Raw genomic sequence first — 18,766 nt, forward strand, 5'->3', positions numbered from 1 at the left:
ACATAATAAATGTAATCTTATATAGAGAAAATAACTTTAATTCTGGGGTTCTGGGGTTTTTTAAACCATTTTTGGCATGTTTCTGACAACACAGTTGTTTTGTTTAGGGGCAAAATTTAAGTTTTGCTTGTTTACCAGGGATGAAAACGGTTAAAAGCTTTTGTTAGAAAAGTAATAAAACATAATCCATTGCAAAAAGTTGCATTACCTTGATGAAGTACTTCAAAAAGTTACATTACTTTATATTACATTTTTTACAAGGTAACTTTTAATCTGTAACCTTTTACATACTACTCCGTGTTTATCATTGTTATGCCTGGTAGTCATTTAGAGTAACACAGTAAAGTCTTAAAGGCTGAAACACCATAAATAAAACAAAAATTAATTACAAAAAATGTATGTGCAGAAGCATTCTGCACATTTTCTTATATTGTTTTTAAATGTGACAGTTTCAGGATCATAACTGGATCTTGAAGTAGTTTTAATCGCAGTGAAAGCTCACAGCAACATGTGATTTCAAAGAGAATCATATTAGCAAATAACTTAAAAAACATACTATTAATAACTTTAAAGGAATTGTTTCAGACTCACCATGCTGCATCGTCATCAGGTGTTTGTTGCTGCAGTCTTTCCGCCGCCCATCCAAACCTTTGAAAAGCTTTCATAGCATCTCCGTCCCGGCTCCCTCTGAGGTTCCTTATTACTCAAGTTACATAAGACAGTCATCAGTTACCAGAGTCTTAACTGTCCCCCTCTGCTAATGATCATCACAGGAAAAATGAGCAGCCCACAAATTAGCTTCCTGCATACACACATGCAAGATACACAAGCATACACTTGCACCTTGCGACCTCCCCCTGGCGTGTAAAGCCTTTATTAATACTTAAGCAGGAATTGAATAACGGTCTACACAGTTCACAAGTGAATCAAACACCCCACAGCTTTTGTCCTCCTGTCACAAGGACCTCCATCGCTGTCACCAATTAGACTTCACACCACTATAACTCAAGCACCTTAGGCGACACTGAGCTTACTCGTTACACGAGGCTGAAAAGGCAACAGAGGAAGGAGCATGTGAAAGGAAATGCAAAGATTTAAAGAGGAGGAGTAAGACTGGACATCGAAGGGGGGCGTGTTAAGGAAAGCCCAGACGTCGGAGCGGCAGAAACAGGAGATGCACTGACAATTAAATTGCCAAGCCAGATGCGAGAGCAGGGTGGAAATTGACCCTGCCGCTTTAAAATGGAGATTGTTACAGTGAGGCTGCCAGTGACAAGAACCGTGTGGAGGCTGAAGTGCGGGGCACCGAGGTAAAGTGATCCCCACTCCATATGCAATTAGCCAAGAAGGCCTTTTAGGCTGCAGCCAAAATACTGTAGGGGAAAGTGCAGAGGATGGTGGACGAAACAAGAACTGGTTTCTTTTTAGGATGGAAAAAAGAAGTAAACTTTCAAGCAGGATGAAGCTCTTTCACTCCGAGATGATTAGTATAACATCTGAGAGATGTTTGGCATCAATCTGTCTCCCGAAAGTGTGCCAGCCAGGTGCTGCTCAGTGTGTCACCACCACACTGTGCCATCTGATATTGTAATAGCCTCATGGTGCCTTCAGGTCTACTCTACACCAGCAGAACCAATGACTGATGGATGGTCCATGCCAGACTGCGTTTGCTCTACTTTTACAGTGACGCTGCGTTCTGGTACCCACAGTACCATACATACAGCAAATATATAGTATACAGTCATGGAAAAAAAATATTAAACCACTTTTTTAAATTCAATATCTTGTTCAATTTAATGCCTAGTACAACTAAATGTAAGGTGTTTGGACAAATATAATGATAACAACAAAAATAGCTCATAAGTGATTAATTTAAGAGCTGATCTAGCTCTAGCCATTTCCATGGTTTTCTTGATAATAACCAAAATCATTATCAATAAAACCATGGAAAATGGCTAGATATCAGCTCTTAAATTAAACTCTTATTAGCCATTTTTGTTGCTATCGTTACATTTAGTTGTACCAGGCATTAAAATGAACAACAAACTGAAGAAAACAAGGGTGGTCTAATATTTTTTTCCGATTACTGTATGTGAAAATATCAGGATGTTCTACTGTATCTGGTTGAATTTTGCATTTTGTCATGCTTTCTGACCCTTAATCTTCTGTGCAACAAATATATTAAGTTCAAGGTGCAATGTTTTGACAAAGAAGTATTTCCTAAATATTTCCCATACTGCATGCACCAGTCTGTACTTAATAGGGCAGCTGCAGTACGTTCTAAAAGTAAAAAGTAATTTGGAACGCAGCATAAATATCCAAGAGACAGTGTTTATGTTGGTGTCACCATTGAGAGGCTTATTTATCAGCTCCTGGATTATAGCTTGCATCATTTGGTTGTTGTTGCAGAAAGGACTACACAATCTGATCCACAAACGTGTATGTTTGTCCTCCAAAAATTGAGGGGAATTAGGACAATCAAATGCCACAAATTAGATATTAATCATACACACAGAGTTCAAGAAAAAACAAGAATTAGGAAAAATATTGTAGAGACATAATTAGTACAAACTTAAACTACAACCATGTACCCTGACTTGTAGCCAACAACACAATAACTAAATTCACCTTAATCTCAACTGCATTTACAGCAGAAAACCATGCAAAATCAGCATGTTTGATCCCTTTTGATAGAGCTTTTAATGCTGTTGTTTCACACTTGCTTTTTCAAAAAAATTCTTCCCAAAGAGTTGAAGGGCCTATATTGTCCGTCTAAAGTCCTGTAAATAAACAAAGGGAATAAAAAACTCAGTTACTTTCTTGTGACGTCTTCAGGTTTCAGTAAGATTTTTAAGGGCCGTGTTATCGATATGAATAACCCCTTTGACTATGTGACAAAAAATGCAAAGTTGACACTGAGATGTAGGCCCACTCGGTAGAGATAAAGGGTTAAAGATAAAAGCATATAGCGAAGTTGCGGTCTGTGTGCTGGCTAAGATAAAGCAATGCAGAATGACAGTTCCCATTGCTAACTGCAAGACAAATCTACTAGTCAAACTAGTCAATTGATGTAATACATACTTATAAATTAACAGCCTTTTAAATCATGTAAAGGTTTTGTTGCTTTGAGTTTAAATTGAGTTAATTTAACATTGACTTCATTTCCGTTGGCCAGACAAAACAAGAAACTCAAGGAGCATTTGTTTCACTCGTTTCGGACATTTTTAAGGCTAAAGAATAATTTATTTAATAGAAAAACAACCAACAGATCCATTAATAATGAATTCAACAGTTGCATCCCTCCAGGATCTCAAGTTGTTGGTAAAGATTGCATCTACTTCATTATTAAGGGAAATTAACACTTAAGAGGATGCAATTAACAGTTATTTTCATTAATTATTCATTAGTTTCCCTGTTAATTAATTGGTAAAAAAAAGAAAAACAGATCCCAATATCCTTAAGCCCAATATATAGTTTGCCATGAAGTTGGTTTCCATATAATTTCATTTAAAAAAAACGGTCAAAGACACAGAATAGTTATCCACAATTATCTTTATCATCAACGTCATTATGATTTTACATCTCCGCAACACAAAACGCAGAATAAAAACACTTCTGTAGAAGCAAAGCTCTTTAGAGGGAGCTGCAGGTGATTGGTTGTCATGAGCCGAGGCAGGAAATGTTAGAGGCTCAGAGCGTTACAGTGCACGACGTGATGGGGCACAAAAACACAGCAAAAATGAAGACAAAAGGAACAAAAATAACTTTTTTTTTTTTTACAATTAACACTTGAAATGATGAAGGCACTTGCAAATGACAAGGTAGTACAAAATGTAAACCGTACTTTGGTGTTTCATTTTTACCTCTTAATCTTAAGATTTCATTAAACATGTGAATATTTTTTTTTTTACAAAATGAACCGAAACACTGACAACGAGGAAGATCTTGGGTCAGTAATAATGAGAATAAATATGAAACAAAATTTCAAATCTAAACTAAAAAGAAATCAGTTTTGAATTGAGATCAAACACGAAGCTTGTGTACAAGATATTTTGTCAATGCTGATCAATGGATGAAGCCATAAAGTGCATCTTTGGATGGATGGGAAAAACAACAGTGGATGGAAATGCTATTGACTCTTCCAGCCCATAAAGAATTCATAAACAGTTACTGATTGGTTTGGGTTACACTCACACAAATTGCTCCCAAATTTTAACCGTCGACTGGACTGAAAACAAATAAAAGATAAAATCATACAACTAAAATGATATTAAGCACAAACAAAACATTAAAAATAATCTGTGCATTCTGCTGCCCAAAAAAAGGCAAAGCATTTAAGACAAACTTTCACACAAGGCACATTTCAAAACACGTGGCAGATGTAGCACCTTCTTGCGCTTTTTTCTCTCCAGACTGTTAAAAAAACATTATTTACCTCCAATTATTATTTTGTTTTAAACATTACTGAAATATTTCTCTTTTTTTCTTTTCTTTTTTTTAGAAAAGCCAAGATGACAAACGGCAGCTGCAATATCTGACCCGCACAAATTCATTATTAACTTCAGTGAATAGATTTAAATCAGGTTATGGTCCATAGAGAGACATCATTCACCTCCTCGACGTGTCGCTCACTTTCAGTGTGGTTATTTCGAGCAAAAATCAGTCAAGTGTAAAGGGCAGTAATACTTGGAAGGGTTTTAACTGACTGTGCAGGAAGGCGGCGCCCGTCCTAACCACAGCGTTGCCGATAAAACACTTCCAGGGACAAATCATAAAGCTACAAGCAGGCAGATTTGGCTTGTGGCAACTTGGTCAGCAGCACAAAATCTTAGCAAAAAATAAGCGAAAAAAGAGAGAAAAGAGGTGAATGAGGAACACTCTGCTGAGGTGCAAAGCAGATCACTGTGGTTCTCCACCGCAGTCCTCCTCTCTCGGTTTTAATTTAATGTAATCGAAGTGAAATATCCACTTTGGACTACTGGGGTATCAGAAAGTAAGGTAAAGATGCATGTGTGTGTGTGTGTGTGTGTGTGTGTGTGTGTGTGTGTGCTGCCGCCTGTTGCACCTTTCAACATGCCGGCACGCTCCTGTTCTTTGGCTTTCCGGTGAGGGCCACATGTGAGGGGCCCGTCGTCACTCAGCCTCGTCTCCGGCTCTTACAGTCCAATCACTCCGTCTTACTGTGGTTGTTGTTTAGGAGGGTGTGGCCGTTCTGCACGTAGCCGTTCTTAAACTTTTCTTTGTGCTCATCGTCATCTTCCGATTCAGTCTCCTCTTTGTCACTCCGCTCGTCCTCGACAATATGCTGTTGGGTGAAACAAGATATGAAATATGTATAGTAACTATTTCACCGGTCGGCCTGCATTCGGTACTATTTTCCTTATCCGGTCACATCCACAACTTTCCAGTGTTTTGAACAAGATCTCCACCACCAGTGTTAGTAGAAGTGATTTATACATGTTTAACAATCAAGGTGGGAAATTTAATTTATGTACATGAAGATTTACTTATCTAATTACGAGATGAAAGAAACTCTGAAGATGATAAATATATATATATATATACACACACACACACACACATATATATACACATATATACATTTACATATATATATACACACACACACACACACATATATGTATATATACATATATACATACATACATATATATATATTTTTACACACACATATACATATATGACATAATTACAAAAAATATTTTTAAAAAATGGTTAAATATGTCATTATATCTGTGTTCTTACATTTATAAATTGATTTAGATCTGAAAATCATGTGTGCATCAGACTTTAAATTTAATTTTTTCAAGTTGTTTTGTCTGACTTTGACTGACATTGTGCTCATTCAAAGATATTGTACTGAAATAATGAATGACTTTAAAACCGATATATTCAGTTAATTAGTTTATAATGAATATGTCTTTGTTTCCTTGGCACAAAAGGGGGAATAAATAACAACAAATATAAAAAGAATAACAATAACAACACAACATCGTATCGGCCCAGAATCTGTGCATCCCTCTGTGAAAGTTCAATGTGGTACACTAGTAAAGCTAGAAGTGGCGGTTCATACATTGCCTGGCAGGAACTTGACGACCATGCGCAGGATGAGCGCGGCCCAGAAGATGTGCAGAATCTGCAGCACGAACATTAGCCCGTTGAAGAAGTAGAAGCCCAGGAAGGGGGGGTAGAGGGTCAGGGGGTACACCCACGTCGTATATATGATCCTGGACAAGAGGACAAAGGCAGAACAGAGAGTCCAGTCAGAGCCACCTACAGTCACCATCAAAAGCCCATTGAGGCGAGCCAGAACTGTACACAATGTGTCCGTTGTTACGTTAAAATGTCTCTCTAGCTGAGAGCAAATTTGTGACATTTCTGCAAATAAATCAGTGCATGTTTCCATCAATTACCTGTTTACTAACATCTAAGATGGATTTTTTGTTTATTTAATGTAAAACTTTGTCTCTTTTGAACTGCTATTGTAAAAGAGAAGTGGGTGACATGCTCCAATACCAGTTTATTTTGGTTTTCTGGAGTGTAGCATAACATGAATGTGTTATCTACAGTAGCAGAAGCAGAAACTGCAAAATCAAAAAGACTTATGCTGACACTACGTTTTTATTATTTACAGGGGTCACAAGTATATATATATTTTTATATTACTTTTGCAGAGAATACTCTAAGAGGAGTAAATAGTGCCATTTTTGGGGACTACTTTCAGCTGCGGATTAATACCCATTTGATGTGGTGTTTTAGTGATTGACTGAAATTAAACTACAGTGCCAATGTTCACCATAATAATAGTTTTTGGACACCATGTAAGCTCTTTGGGAATAAGAAATATCACCATACACAGACAAAACAGGATAAAGCAATTATTTGTCCTTTTTGTAGGATTGCAATAATAATACATTATTATTTAAGATCACATCTTCTCTTCCTTATATACACCAGCCTTTAAACCTGAGCCAAGCACAAAACATTTTAAGATATGTAAACTGTAAGAAAACTAAGCGTAAATGGCAGTTGTTGTTTTTTTAAAGCACAAATTGAAAATGCCAATAAATACATGAAAGCCAGCTGTGCTTCTATCAAACAAATGCAAAGAGTCAATTTCACAATGTTCCCAAATGTTCCTGTCATACAGTAAAGCTAGTGACTCATCATAGTTTCTGTTGTAACATTGCTTTTACCAGAAGGGGAGGACCACGAGGCGAGAGACGATAAAAACTGCTGCAAACAGGGTGAACATGCAGTTGCAGGTTTTCCTCCAACCTGCATAGTTGAACATTTTGGCTGACTGGAATGAAAGAAAGAATGAAAGAAAAAAAAAAGTGATCAGAGTTTTCATTTGTTCTCCTCTAGAGGGCAGACAGTGAACTGTGTGAGGTGTGCACCGCTCTGACCTCAACGTTAACATTTAGCTGCTAGGTAATATAAATGTTATAAAGACCAGAGAGAGGTCAGCATGTTCCCTGCTTTAACGATCAGGGTTCATACAGCTTTTTAAGAGTAAAATTTAAGCACTTAAAAGGTTTTTCCAGGCTCTCAAAGCCTTTATCATCACATCTAAATTGTTACTATGAATACAACTGCAAAAAATAAAGATTGCAGTATTCCTTTCTACCCAGAACAATCGATTTATTTTCTCATTTGTTTATTTTAGCAGCTTATAACATGAACTTTGATTGCATGCTTGGATCATGGTGATTTAATGCTTGATCATTTTTAGAATAAAGAATTATCTAGCTATGAATGATGATAAAAGAACTTTCCCTTTCAAACAAATATGACGACAGGGTTGTCTTATTTTAAACTTTAAAAGTGACCAAAAAAGGAGTTTATTCCTCATGTTGAAAACATAACTGAGCTTTGTCCAAACCCAGAATTATATATACTTCTGTGTGGTTGTAATTAATTTTCTTAAAAAGTCATATTCCCTGTTATTGGTATGTGAAAACAATTTTCATCAGTGAAACACCCATTTTTTCTGCCATGCTAACACGTTGTAATACCTCCATTAAATAGTCGGAGGCATCATGCACCAACATAATCAAAGTCCCTGCCCGGATGTAGTTGACCAGCCAGGAGAAACTGATGAGGGAGATGGTGGCTACGTGGTGAATTATCTGCTCTTTGAAATCCTGGAGAGAGAAAACAAAGGGACAGAAAGAGACGAAGAGAATCCATGGTCACTTATTGATGCAGCTGTAAAGATTGGTCACTAATCAACAACGTGTGTCCCGATTGATGTTGGATTTACAAATGATTAACTCTCCGCACATGGCTGATTATACGGCTTTACAGCTAGAAAAAAAAAGAACAAAAAAAAAAAACAACCAAATCCATATGCAGAAGCAAAAAGAGGAACTTTAGAAAAACCAGAAACTGATTTCAACACAGAGGATCTCTGGAAAAGTCCAGAAAACTTGTTTTGGATTAAAAGATTAGTTCCTTGCGTTTGTGAAATGGAGTTATAAAACAAGAGCTGGCGCAGAGGTGGGACCTTTCACAACATTTAAATCTGGTGGACAAAACGGTCACTCTGTCTCTCCAGAGTGCGAGCTCCAGTCACACATTAACTCACAGGCCAGCTAACAACACAACATCTCCAACTGTAGAGGGACAGTTTAGTTTGTTACTCACTCACTCACTCACTCCACCAAACTAACTAAGTGGAAGGGAGGAGTGAAGTTTGACATTATCTTCTTCTCGATGCTGACAGCTCCACTTTATACAATGCATAAAGTCAGGACATCTTCATGGGGAAATCAATATCCAAACCTCAAAATACTCTATCAACACGACAGCTCATCCTCATTATTTCATGCACTCTGTGAGCGATCTCTTCTGATGGGCGGTTTCTCAGGGGTTTTATAGTGCCACACACAGTATAACAAAGTTAAGGAGACGGCTCACTTACCTTGCGTTTGACATCTGATGCTACGCTAAAAACCAGCGAGAGATAGAAGCCTAGTTCGATCATGTAGTACCAGTACTGTGAAGGCAACAGTGGCTGGATGAGAGAAAGAGGGAGGAAAAAGCAGTTAGAATCACATGCAAACAGTCATTTTATATATATGTGATTCAAAAGGACTTGTTTTCTGCACTTTTTGTGCCTTCATCATGCCAAAATGGTGTATAAATCTAACCAAGTCTCTGATTTCCTGGATTTTATGGGACATATTTATTAGTAGTGTGTTATGTACACACTGTGTATTGTTTTGAGAGGAGACCCCTATTAACTGTAACAGGCAGCATGCTGGGTACAGCTGGCTCTCAGTCACTTGATACAGTCCTTTTTAGGACAGATGTAGAAAAAGAGACCGGAGATGAAACACTGTAGTAATCTCACACCCATCGAGCATGAGCCATATAACGTTCAGAATCAAAGCTTTTGTTCCTGGACATAGCCTGGTCCCAAATAGCTAGCTGTATCAAATGACAGGATACTCCAGCATTGCAAGGGGAAACAATTATGTTACAGTAGGTGTATTTTTCAGGATAGGAAAGTGTTTTATTAGTTCGGATGAGCGGTTTTCGAGAAAGCTCAGAAACTGGTGATCAAGCAATCGGTCCGTTCCAAACAGGCATGATTTGACTGGATTAGTTTGTTTAAATTTTGATATAATAAATGTAATATTCAAATCTTAACACAAGGAATAAGAGTTTCCAGGTTATAATAATGACATACCATTTTCGGGAAGTCCTCCCACATCATCTTCATATCATACAACCATGGTTTCTGAGGAGAGATTCACTTCAATATTAATCAGGGTTTAAGTGTCCCACATGACACCACAAGCACTCTCATGCACAAACACCAAACTAGAACAAAGTGGAAAACAATGTTTGTGTTGCATCCAACAGTGCGTCCACTACAGTTACAACATCAACACTCAACCTTCTACACTTCAACACTTTGTATGTAATAAGGATGTGTAACATGAGCAAATAGATCCAAGTCAGGGTGACAAAAGTTGCCAGTAGATAAATACTTTCTAGTTATGACTGGAGTGCATTCCATGATTAGATTTTTCTGCTTATTGTGACAAACACTGCATATGGCGACCAGATTCTGATGCAGTACTCACGTCAACAAGGACTGCCAGGCCAGCAAAGAAAGCAAGAAGGTAAAAGGTAAATCTCCAACTGTAAGAGAAGTGCACAGCGGTCTCAGAAATACCATTCAATTAAACATCATTACAAAATATCTCACAGACAAAATAAAAACTGCAAACAGCAGCACACAAATCACCTAGAGTTTAATACTCAGCACACTGAATCGCAGTCAGCAGGAAAAACTCTTTATCAGCTGATGGAAAACACCTGGATGACTCTCAATGTGTTTTGCATTTTGCACATACAGTATGCATGTGAGGATGCAGTGTGTCAGGATTGAAAACCAGAACATTGATAACCAAATAGTCGATTAAAACATCATTAAACACATGGGTTTTTTTTGCAGAATTGTGCAGAAATCCCACAATAACCATTCAGTATATTGAAATCCAAGTGGTCCGGGAGAAACTAGATGTTTGCACCTTTGCAACCTCCCATTTAATTTCTAATACAAACCATGAGAAATATAACAAGTAGAAAAAAACTATCTTTTGAATCTACCTTGTGATTTAATGCAGGGTATGAAAATGGGTTGTTGTCTGCCTGAAGATATAAAAGTACCTTGCTTCCCGAAACTTTTTGAGCTTGCTGGGTCGGTCCTGGTTTCTCCTCCGTCTGAACCACCTCTGGACCTGTCGCACCGAACAGCCCGTCTGTTTACTTAAACTCTCTACGGAGCTCTGACAACACAAACAGAATCAGGAGAGAAAAGCCAGTACGGGTTACATAAGGCTTGGGTGTGAAGATATGAGATGATACTTCTATCATGTTGTAATTCTCGTACATTTACACCTCAAACATCTGTGAATTCTATGATTGGACTCAAGCTGTGCTATTGCCAGAGGACACACATTACGTACGAAGCGGTGCTCGTTTCCTAAAGTATGCAGGAAGATTACCTGTGTGGGATGCTTTGATGTGCTGCAGAAATAGGACTCCAGGACGGGATTAGGAGGAGCATGAACTTGCTGCTTGTCACTCACTCCCAACAGGGAGGCAAGTGGAGTCGCTACTGTCCTGGAAAGAGGAAAACATTGCTCATTTTTAATATTATGAAACATGCAAATCACACCCGTAGGGAGGTAGATTAACAGGGAAATGATGCAGTGGGGAGACATAAACAGTCACTCAGGAGATGACTCACCTCTCAAATATCTGTCTGCAGACAATGAAGCAGATAGCGATGGGTATAGTAGCCCAGAGGTCCTGTGTTTTAGGGTAAACTTTGCCATCGTGGTCCGTCAGGTCAGCCCAGCCGTGGCCTTCAGGAAACCAAATCCAGTCGGCCCATATCGCCTCATGAAGCTGAGACAACATCCTAAAAGACCAAACAGAGGTAGAAAAGGATTTGTGCGAGTTTCTTTTGTATTATGTGGAAGGAAATTAAGACAGGTAATAAAAAGAAGGTTTCGTTCGCTCTGTGATCTCCATTCAGATTTCCCATTAGATAAATATAGCAACTCACTCAGCTGTGACAATATCCTGAGAGGAAGGAGAGGAAACAGAGACGGCTGAGAGGAATGAGTATTGATTGGAAGTGATTAATCTCGCTGGGCATCTGCAACAGGCGCCGTAGCTGGGCACTTCCTGTTCCAGATGAAGAGGAGTGATGAAGAGAGGATTTTTGCTATGCTGCACACAATGCAATCAGAAAAGCTATGAAAACCCATTCAGAGCTTTAATCTGGACTTCAGTTTGGCACCAATTTCCATTCCTTGAGAAACTATTTTTTGCAGCTGAATGACATTATTTACTCAGAGAGAAATCACTCCCTCGCTCACTGATCCTCTACTCTCTATATAACAAAATGCTCAACAGTTTACTTAATAGTGAGCAGTAAACAGCTGACAGAAAGGCCTTTTTTTAAAGTAATAATCTTGAAGATTCTCACTTGAATAAATGTCACAGAATGAGGTAACACAATGGCAATTAAGCCTATGGTTCACTGATTAAAGGCCTTGCAATTGCAGTATAATGAACTAGTTGTCTGTGGCGATATTACTGGGAAAAATAAGCCCAAAACACACCTACAGGTACCACTTTCCACCATATTTGCCTCAAAAGAAAAGAAAACAGAAATCTCAGATTATATCTTTAAGATTAACCGAATTTTAAAGACTTTTACCCAATTTCTCATTCATTTGTGAAATACTCTGTATCTGAACAAGGAAATCGAAATTTCACAATCACCACACTATGTGCTGGCAATCTCTTGAGCAAGTTGACTCATGATAATACCTTGTGTAAACTTGGTAATTTCCACTATAACCTCAATAAACAAAACAGGACTAAACAACCTCATAATTAATACAATTGTGCCTTTTATGTCACTGATATTTAATATTTCATACATTATGTACATTGATTTTTACATTAACTACAGGAGGCAAGCTTATTTGTAGTGAGCCTTTCAAGAAGGCAATACAGAAGACATCAAAAAGACATTAAGACGAGACATAAAAGGCACACAAGGCAATAAAAGCAAGGAAAAAAGACATCAGTGTAACGAGGTAAAATACAATCTAAAGTAAAAAATGTGTTTGTTCCGGGTGTGTGATGCATAAAAACTGAATGTTGCTTCTCTATATTTGTAGTTTGTAGCGCTTTCTGAACCAATAGCAGGATTTTTAAATAATTTCTAAGACACACAGACAGACTAGACAGATGTGATCCACCTTTTTGGGTCAGTATGACGTTTTTCTGAGTCTGTTCATTCTTAGACCTTTTTGCCTCACTAGCATCATGGCTCTAGGGATATGGTTGGTTGGTCGGGCCACCACTTTGGTCCAGACTGTAATATTGCAGCAATTAGTGGAAGAATTGCCGGGAATTTTGGACATTTGTTATTGCCAGACGAGAAATCGTATAGATAGTGATCCTCTGAGGGTAATTTCGTAATACTATTGGATGGATTGCAATTACATGTGTTTCATATATTGAATGACTCTTTGGTTTGCTTAAACTTTGGTCCCACCAAAGATCAGTTGAGCGGTTTACAAATGATGTCATGTTACCGTACTTTGGTTTATGGAATGGTAAATGGGCTGGTTTATGACATAATACCTGCATAGTTAATGACACTGCCATTAGCCCCAGCTGAACTTTTGATTTAGAGGTAATTAACAAACGTTATTATTTAGTTCAAAGGACTGCAGTGCCTAATTACAGCCTGACGGACAGTCTTACTGCTCTGTTATTAAGAGTGAAAGAACAGGATCTGCAATCAAACAGCTTGAGATGACTTTAGTGTCGTTATAATCACTGGCTACTCCCCAGTAAAACACTAAGTCACCTGTGGACTTTTGAAACGTCGGATCAGCTGATTTTTTTGTCTGATCATCAGATTAAGTCATATTACTTACTGCACCCGGTTTCTGCAGTCAAAGTACGAGTGTTTTTATGAAGCAAATAATTTAGTAAGGACATGCAGGTTGTCACACACAGGACTCTGTGTGTGTGTGTGTGTGTGTGTGTGTGTGTGTGTGTGTGTGTGTGGACTTTAACCTGCTATAAGCTCACTATGAATGCACAGTAACTCATGCAGGCTGCCTTTGTTGGCAGAGGAGTTTAACTGTAACAGCATCTCCTCACCTTGAGACAACATAGTGAAAGATCAACGCGTCTCTTCAAGTTCATCAGTTTGTGGATGTTAGTGAACCAGCTGCCTCAAAACTGTCACCAAAATAAACATGTCTAATTTATCTTTAGGTGTTCACCATTATGCTTCAAACAAATAATAGACTCTGTGTGATTTTGTTAAAATGTGTGCAAGTTTTGTATTCGGTCCTGGGGTGAATTATGGGATTTGGGTGAACATGCAGATGGTTTTTCTGTCAAACAGGGGGAACTTGAAACCAACCTCGAGGCTACAGAAGCTCTCATGTGTACACATACTTCTTACACGCAAAGTACTTTATTGTCCTGTAGCCGATCTAACTGAAAAATCTCACTGCCGGTTCATATCCCTTTGTTTGTCTGTAGATGTTTATATGTGACAGGGGAGTGACAGCAGCATTGATTGATGCTGTCAAGAGTTTACTGACTGGAGGAGATCAATATTTGGCTAAAGAACAGGTAAGGCTTAGCAGATGCAACAAGTGCAAGCTAAAATAAACGTCCATTTAATTTTATTATCACGACTTTTGGTGGCGGCTCATCCAGTATGTAGTGTATCAAACAAGTAAGTCAAGATGACTGTTGCATTAGAGCTCAGCCTGGATTTAAAAAAATAGCAAATTGAACCCCATTTATGCACTTTCCCTTGGAAACAAAACCACAGTATTAACTGCATTTGTGAATCTATCGCTGCTGTCTGTATTAATGGCTTTATTGCATTATCTTTGATCTGTCCTCGCCATATGATTTAATCAATTACAATCCACATTGCCACTCAGCTATTGCATGCACATTTTGCAACTTCATGACAATGTTTGGAGAGACCAAAGTGCACTGTGCCACTTTGGCAGCGTTGGTTTAGCGTCCGGGAACAGGAGGGGTGTTCTTGGACTGGCACCAAGAAGAGTGACTTCATCTTCACTTAATTTTAAAGTTAATCAACATTTCACTCCTCAAATCTCAGCAACATGATGCACTGTACTGCAAGACTCACTGCTGTCTGTCAAGCTACACTTCACCTTTGTATTTAATTGTTCTCACATTATCAGTTGTCTGCAAATAAATGTTGCCCCCCTTACCCCTGTAAAAAAAAAATTCTAATAAGTTTGGTCTCAAATGTATTCTTCAATTCAGTGTGATGTTCATTTAGTAAATTATGTCCCCAATTTTGACAGTTTCACTGTGCATTTTCAGTTCATGAAGCAATTTGTAACCTTTTGACCACCAAAAATGTCTTATTAAGTGTTCGGTCAAGATTTGCATCCCACTTAATATCACGATCACTAATATTCACTTTGCTGGCCAAGCTAGCAAGCAAGCACTAGTAATGAGTTGGTAACTTAGTGTCTGTTATGCTAACAGTATGTGGCCACATATCGTCACTTCAGCCACCAAAAATCTAGGATGGGGTGCTGTGGCTAAAATGCCCAACTTGAGAGATCAAAACAATAGTTGGTGTCAATATATGTTCCTGACAATAATAAGACACTATTACACAGGTCTACATGTGGAGGTTTATGTGCCAAGATGTGCAAAAATGAGCCAGTAAATAGATAAGGGATTGGGCATGAATGTAAACAATGCCTGATTCAAACTTTTGGCAAAAACGACAAGAGGCACCAGCAGTTTTCTAAGGCACATAAGGCGTGATACAACAGGACAGTGGTACTCCTCATAGGGTGTTAAGTGAACTCCATGTGTAAAAATCCTCCTCCTCCTTTAAAAGGGGATTTTTTTTCCTCTAATAAAACCTTGAAGGACAGAGGCTGTCTTATGTTTTACAGACTGCAAAGTCCTTGGGGGCTAATAAGATAAGACTGACTGGAAAACAAAAAGAATGACTCATATCTAATATCTAAAATAATGTCGGCCTCCCTCAGGTTTAAGTGGAGCTGGAGGCCACTGTATAATTTTAACTCCAGGGTTGGTTTGTGTTCATAGTTTAGAGTTGAGCAGCTTGTGTCAGTCACACAGCTCTCTACGCTGTTTGCGTAAACCCTTGCAGGGAGTGGCTGGGTGCGGATGAATGGCGCAAGCGGGGAGTCTCCCGGACATAGCGGAACAGACGGCCCGCCTCAGTGAGATGGAGCTTTGAATAAGTTTCCCCAACACATAACTAGCTAAACCACATCTAAAGAGAGACTTCTTATTCTCTATTACATGTGTAATAAGAGAAAGCCGGGGCAACTGCTCGTAGCGACATCTCCACTTTACGTTAGAAAACTTTTTTTGCGCATTCATTATTCGCACCGTAAACGACAGTTAATGGCCGTTTATCTGGTGGAAACAACTTGTGTGTTTACTCAGGGTCTGCCGGTGTGCTTTGTTGGTTAGGCTTGAAGGCTCCATGACCTTCTGTTATCGCGGTGTCCCTAAACAAACATCACCGATATCAGGACAAGCAAAGGCCTGGTAGCTCAACTTTGATCAGCGGTTACGTTTGGAAACCGAGAGGGCTCCAGTTAAGAGCGTGTCAGCAAAGTTTGGTGTGTTAAAACTTCACGTCAACCCTCCCAGGAGCACGACTCTCCCGTTTCTGTCTAAAAATAGCAGCTTAATGTTTCTGTGTGTGAAACGAGCCCGCTCCGGGGCTTTTACGGTCCTAGTGACACGTCCATCCCGGAGCTGGTAACGGTAACTCACCTCTCTCTTCACTGTGCAGCCAGGTAATGTAACGTTCGTCCTAAAATGTCTCCCCTGTACCGCAGCTGCTTCTCGTCCTCTGTTCCTGTTGTGTGGGAGGGGGATTTCATATAGTTATCGCCATCAAAGACAACTTGTTGATCGTTCAATGAGCTGCCATCCGCCTTTTTTTTCTTCTTCTTCTCTAACCGCAGGTTCGCCACATTCTCAGAAAGAAAAAACTGTGTCGCACTTTGCCTCCAAAAACTCTCACTTGTGGTCGTGATTTGAAGCTGGTTCAGTGAGGACAAAAATGTTTAGCTTTTAACTTTTCGTCTGGTTAAAGTGATCTGAAAGGGCCTCGGTTTGTTGCAGTTGAATCGGACGGATACAGTGGATATTATGGTAGTATGTTGGAGAGGAGCGGGGGGCGGGAGCAGGCTATTTAAAGTGACGTGAGCCTCCACTCGCTATGAGGGGTGCTTAGTGCCACAAGAGGGAGGCTGGCAGGAGAAGCCTGTCTGCCAGTGTGTATACATACATAGCCTACATACATACATACATACATACATACATACATACATAGCCTACATACATACATACATACATACATACATACATAGCCTACATACATACATACATACATACATACATACATATATATATATATATATATATATATTTACATTAAAATAGTACAGTAATAATAAAGATAATAATAATATAATATATACATAATATATATATACATATAATAATAAAGACATACATAGCCTACATACATACATACATACATACATACATACATACATATATATATATATATATATATATTTACATTAAAATAGTACAGTAATAATAAAGATGTACTTTTAAGATAGTCGCCTAAGCATTCTTACTGCTTTCTCTCATCAGAGGTACTTTTGTATTGTAATTAGACATGTAAATCTTCATGTACATTGTAACTACACCGGTCCCACGAAATGAATGGCCACGATTCTTACAGATGTCTCGAAGCTTTATTTTCTCTCTCTCTCTGTACTTCAGCTGACACCGTGAAAACTACAATGAATAAAGACATACACACTTGAAAACACATGCAACTCCCAATCACTGTTAATTATCATTGTAACATATAAACAGAAAGTTACCGTGTCCGCCACTTGGACCACATGTAGAATTATTGTTCTGCCGTTGCTTGCTCTCCTCTACAGCCTTTTCTGCTGCTCTGACCCATAATGCAACTGAACCACAACAAACTGACCCGGCCTCACATTTCGACCTCACATTTCCCACAATGCCCTAAATCAGACCCTTACATTTCACATTAAAAGCCCTCAAAAAGAAATACATTTAACCAAACATTTTATGACATTAATTATTGTAGTTTAAATCACCTTTTTATAACCAGGAACCTGAATGACCATGAATGTCTATAAACACTACAAACACATAAACTGTTTCAGAGACAGTTACACTCCCACCAAATTACTATAATTTATGATGATCTTTATGTTTGAATAAATCTAGTAATTTTCAGAACCAATTAGTGGTTATCTGTAACTCTCAGATTAAATCTGATACTTTGAACTTTCTGATCAGGTAGGTGTTATTTGCACCAAAATCATTTCAGTTGTTCTCTACAAGTACAACTACTTTATGAATAGGACGTTCAAGAATGGATGTGGCATTAACTCGTTGACCATCCTTATTGAGCCTTCGATTTCCTATCTGTAAAGTCACTTTTCTCACTAGTCCATCTTCATCTTCACAAATATTTAGTACTTTTCCAAGTTTCCACACATTGCGAGGAATCTCCTCCTCCTTTACAATGACAATATCTCCAATTTTCACATTTCGCCTTGCAGAGTGCCAGCGCTGTCTTAATGTGATGTTTGTCAGATATTCTTTCCTCCACCTACTCCAGAATTGCTCCATGAGATACTGGACTCTGCGCCACCTCTTTCTGGCATACAGGTCTTCTGCCACAAATTTTCCTGGTGGAGGCAGCGGGACAGAGGTTTTCATGGTCAGTAGATGGTTTGGGGTAAGTGGCTCTAAACTTGTGGGGTCATTGATGCTGTCAACAGTAAGTGGACGACTATTTATGATTGACATGGCTTCATAGAGAAATGTTCTCAAGGAAGCATCATCTAATCTTCCTGCACTCCGTGAGAGGACACAGCTTAGGACGCTCCTAACTGTCCTGATCTGCCGCTCCCAAACACCTCCCATGTGACTGGCATCAGGCACATTCATTATAAAGTCACATTGTTTTTCAGCCAGGTAAGCAGTCAATCGATCTTTGTCCAATTCTTTTAAAGCTTTTGCCAGTTCATTTTTCGCCCCAACAAAGTTTGTCCCTTGGTCTGATCTGATTTGT

General features: G+C 38.7%; 1 protein-coding gene across 1 annotated transcript; it reads right to left on the reverse strand.

Moving 5' to 3' along the window:
• Positions 1–3,534: 3,534 nt before the first annotated feature.
• Positions 3,535–16,800, reverse strand: cers2a (ceramide synthase 2a). Its single transcript, XM_059349640.1, has 11 exons — positions 16,405–16,800; positions 11,291–11,464; positions 11,046–11,163; positions 10,708–10,826; positions 10,119–10,176; positions 9,719–9,769; positions 8,948–9,040; positions 8,040–8,168; positions 7,218–7,324; positions 6,095–6,248; positions 3,535–5,305 (listed from the first exon to the last, which is right to left on the reverse strand). The coding sequence occupies exons 2-11, from the start codon at positions 11,461–11,463 to the stop codon at positions 5,168–5,170; spliced, it is 1,140 nt and encodes a 379-aa protein (XP_059205623.1). The 5' UTR covers position 11,464; positions 16,405–16,800; the 3' UTR covers positions 3,535–5,167.
• Positions 16,801–18,766: the final 1,966 nt, after the last annotated feature.

Source organism: Centropristis striata, chromosome 14 (genome assembly GCF_030273125.1).
Source record: "Centropristis striata isolate RG_2023a ecotype Rhode Island chromosome 14, C.striata_1.0, whole genome shotgun sequence".
NCBI classification, from domain to species: Eukaryota; Metazoa; Chordata; class Actinopteri; order Perciformes; family Serranidae; genus Centropristis; species Centropristis striata.

Excerpts from the sequence above, each read along its gene's own strand:
- cers2a (XM_059349640.1), bottom strand. The coding sequence starts at position 11,463 with ATGTTGTCTCAGCTTCATGAGGCGATATGGGCCGACTGGATTTGGTTT. Across the intron at positions 11,164-11,290 it reads TGCAGACAGATATTTGAGAG|GACAGTAGCGACTCCACTTG; the intron begins GTGAGTCATCTC and ends TCCTCTTTCCAG. Across the intron at positions 5,306-6,094 it reads TCAAGTTCCTGCCAGGCAAT|CATATTGTCGAGGACGAGCG; the intron begins GTATGAACCGCC and ends TTCACCCAACAG.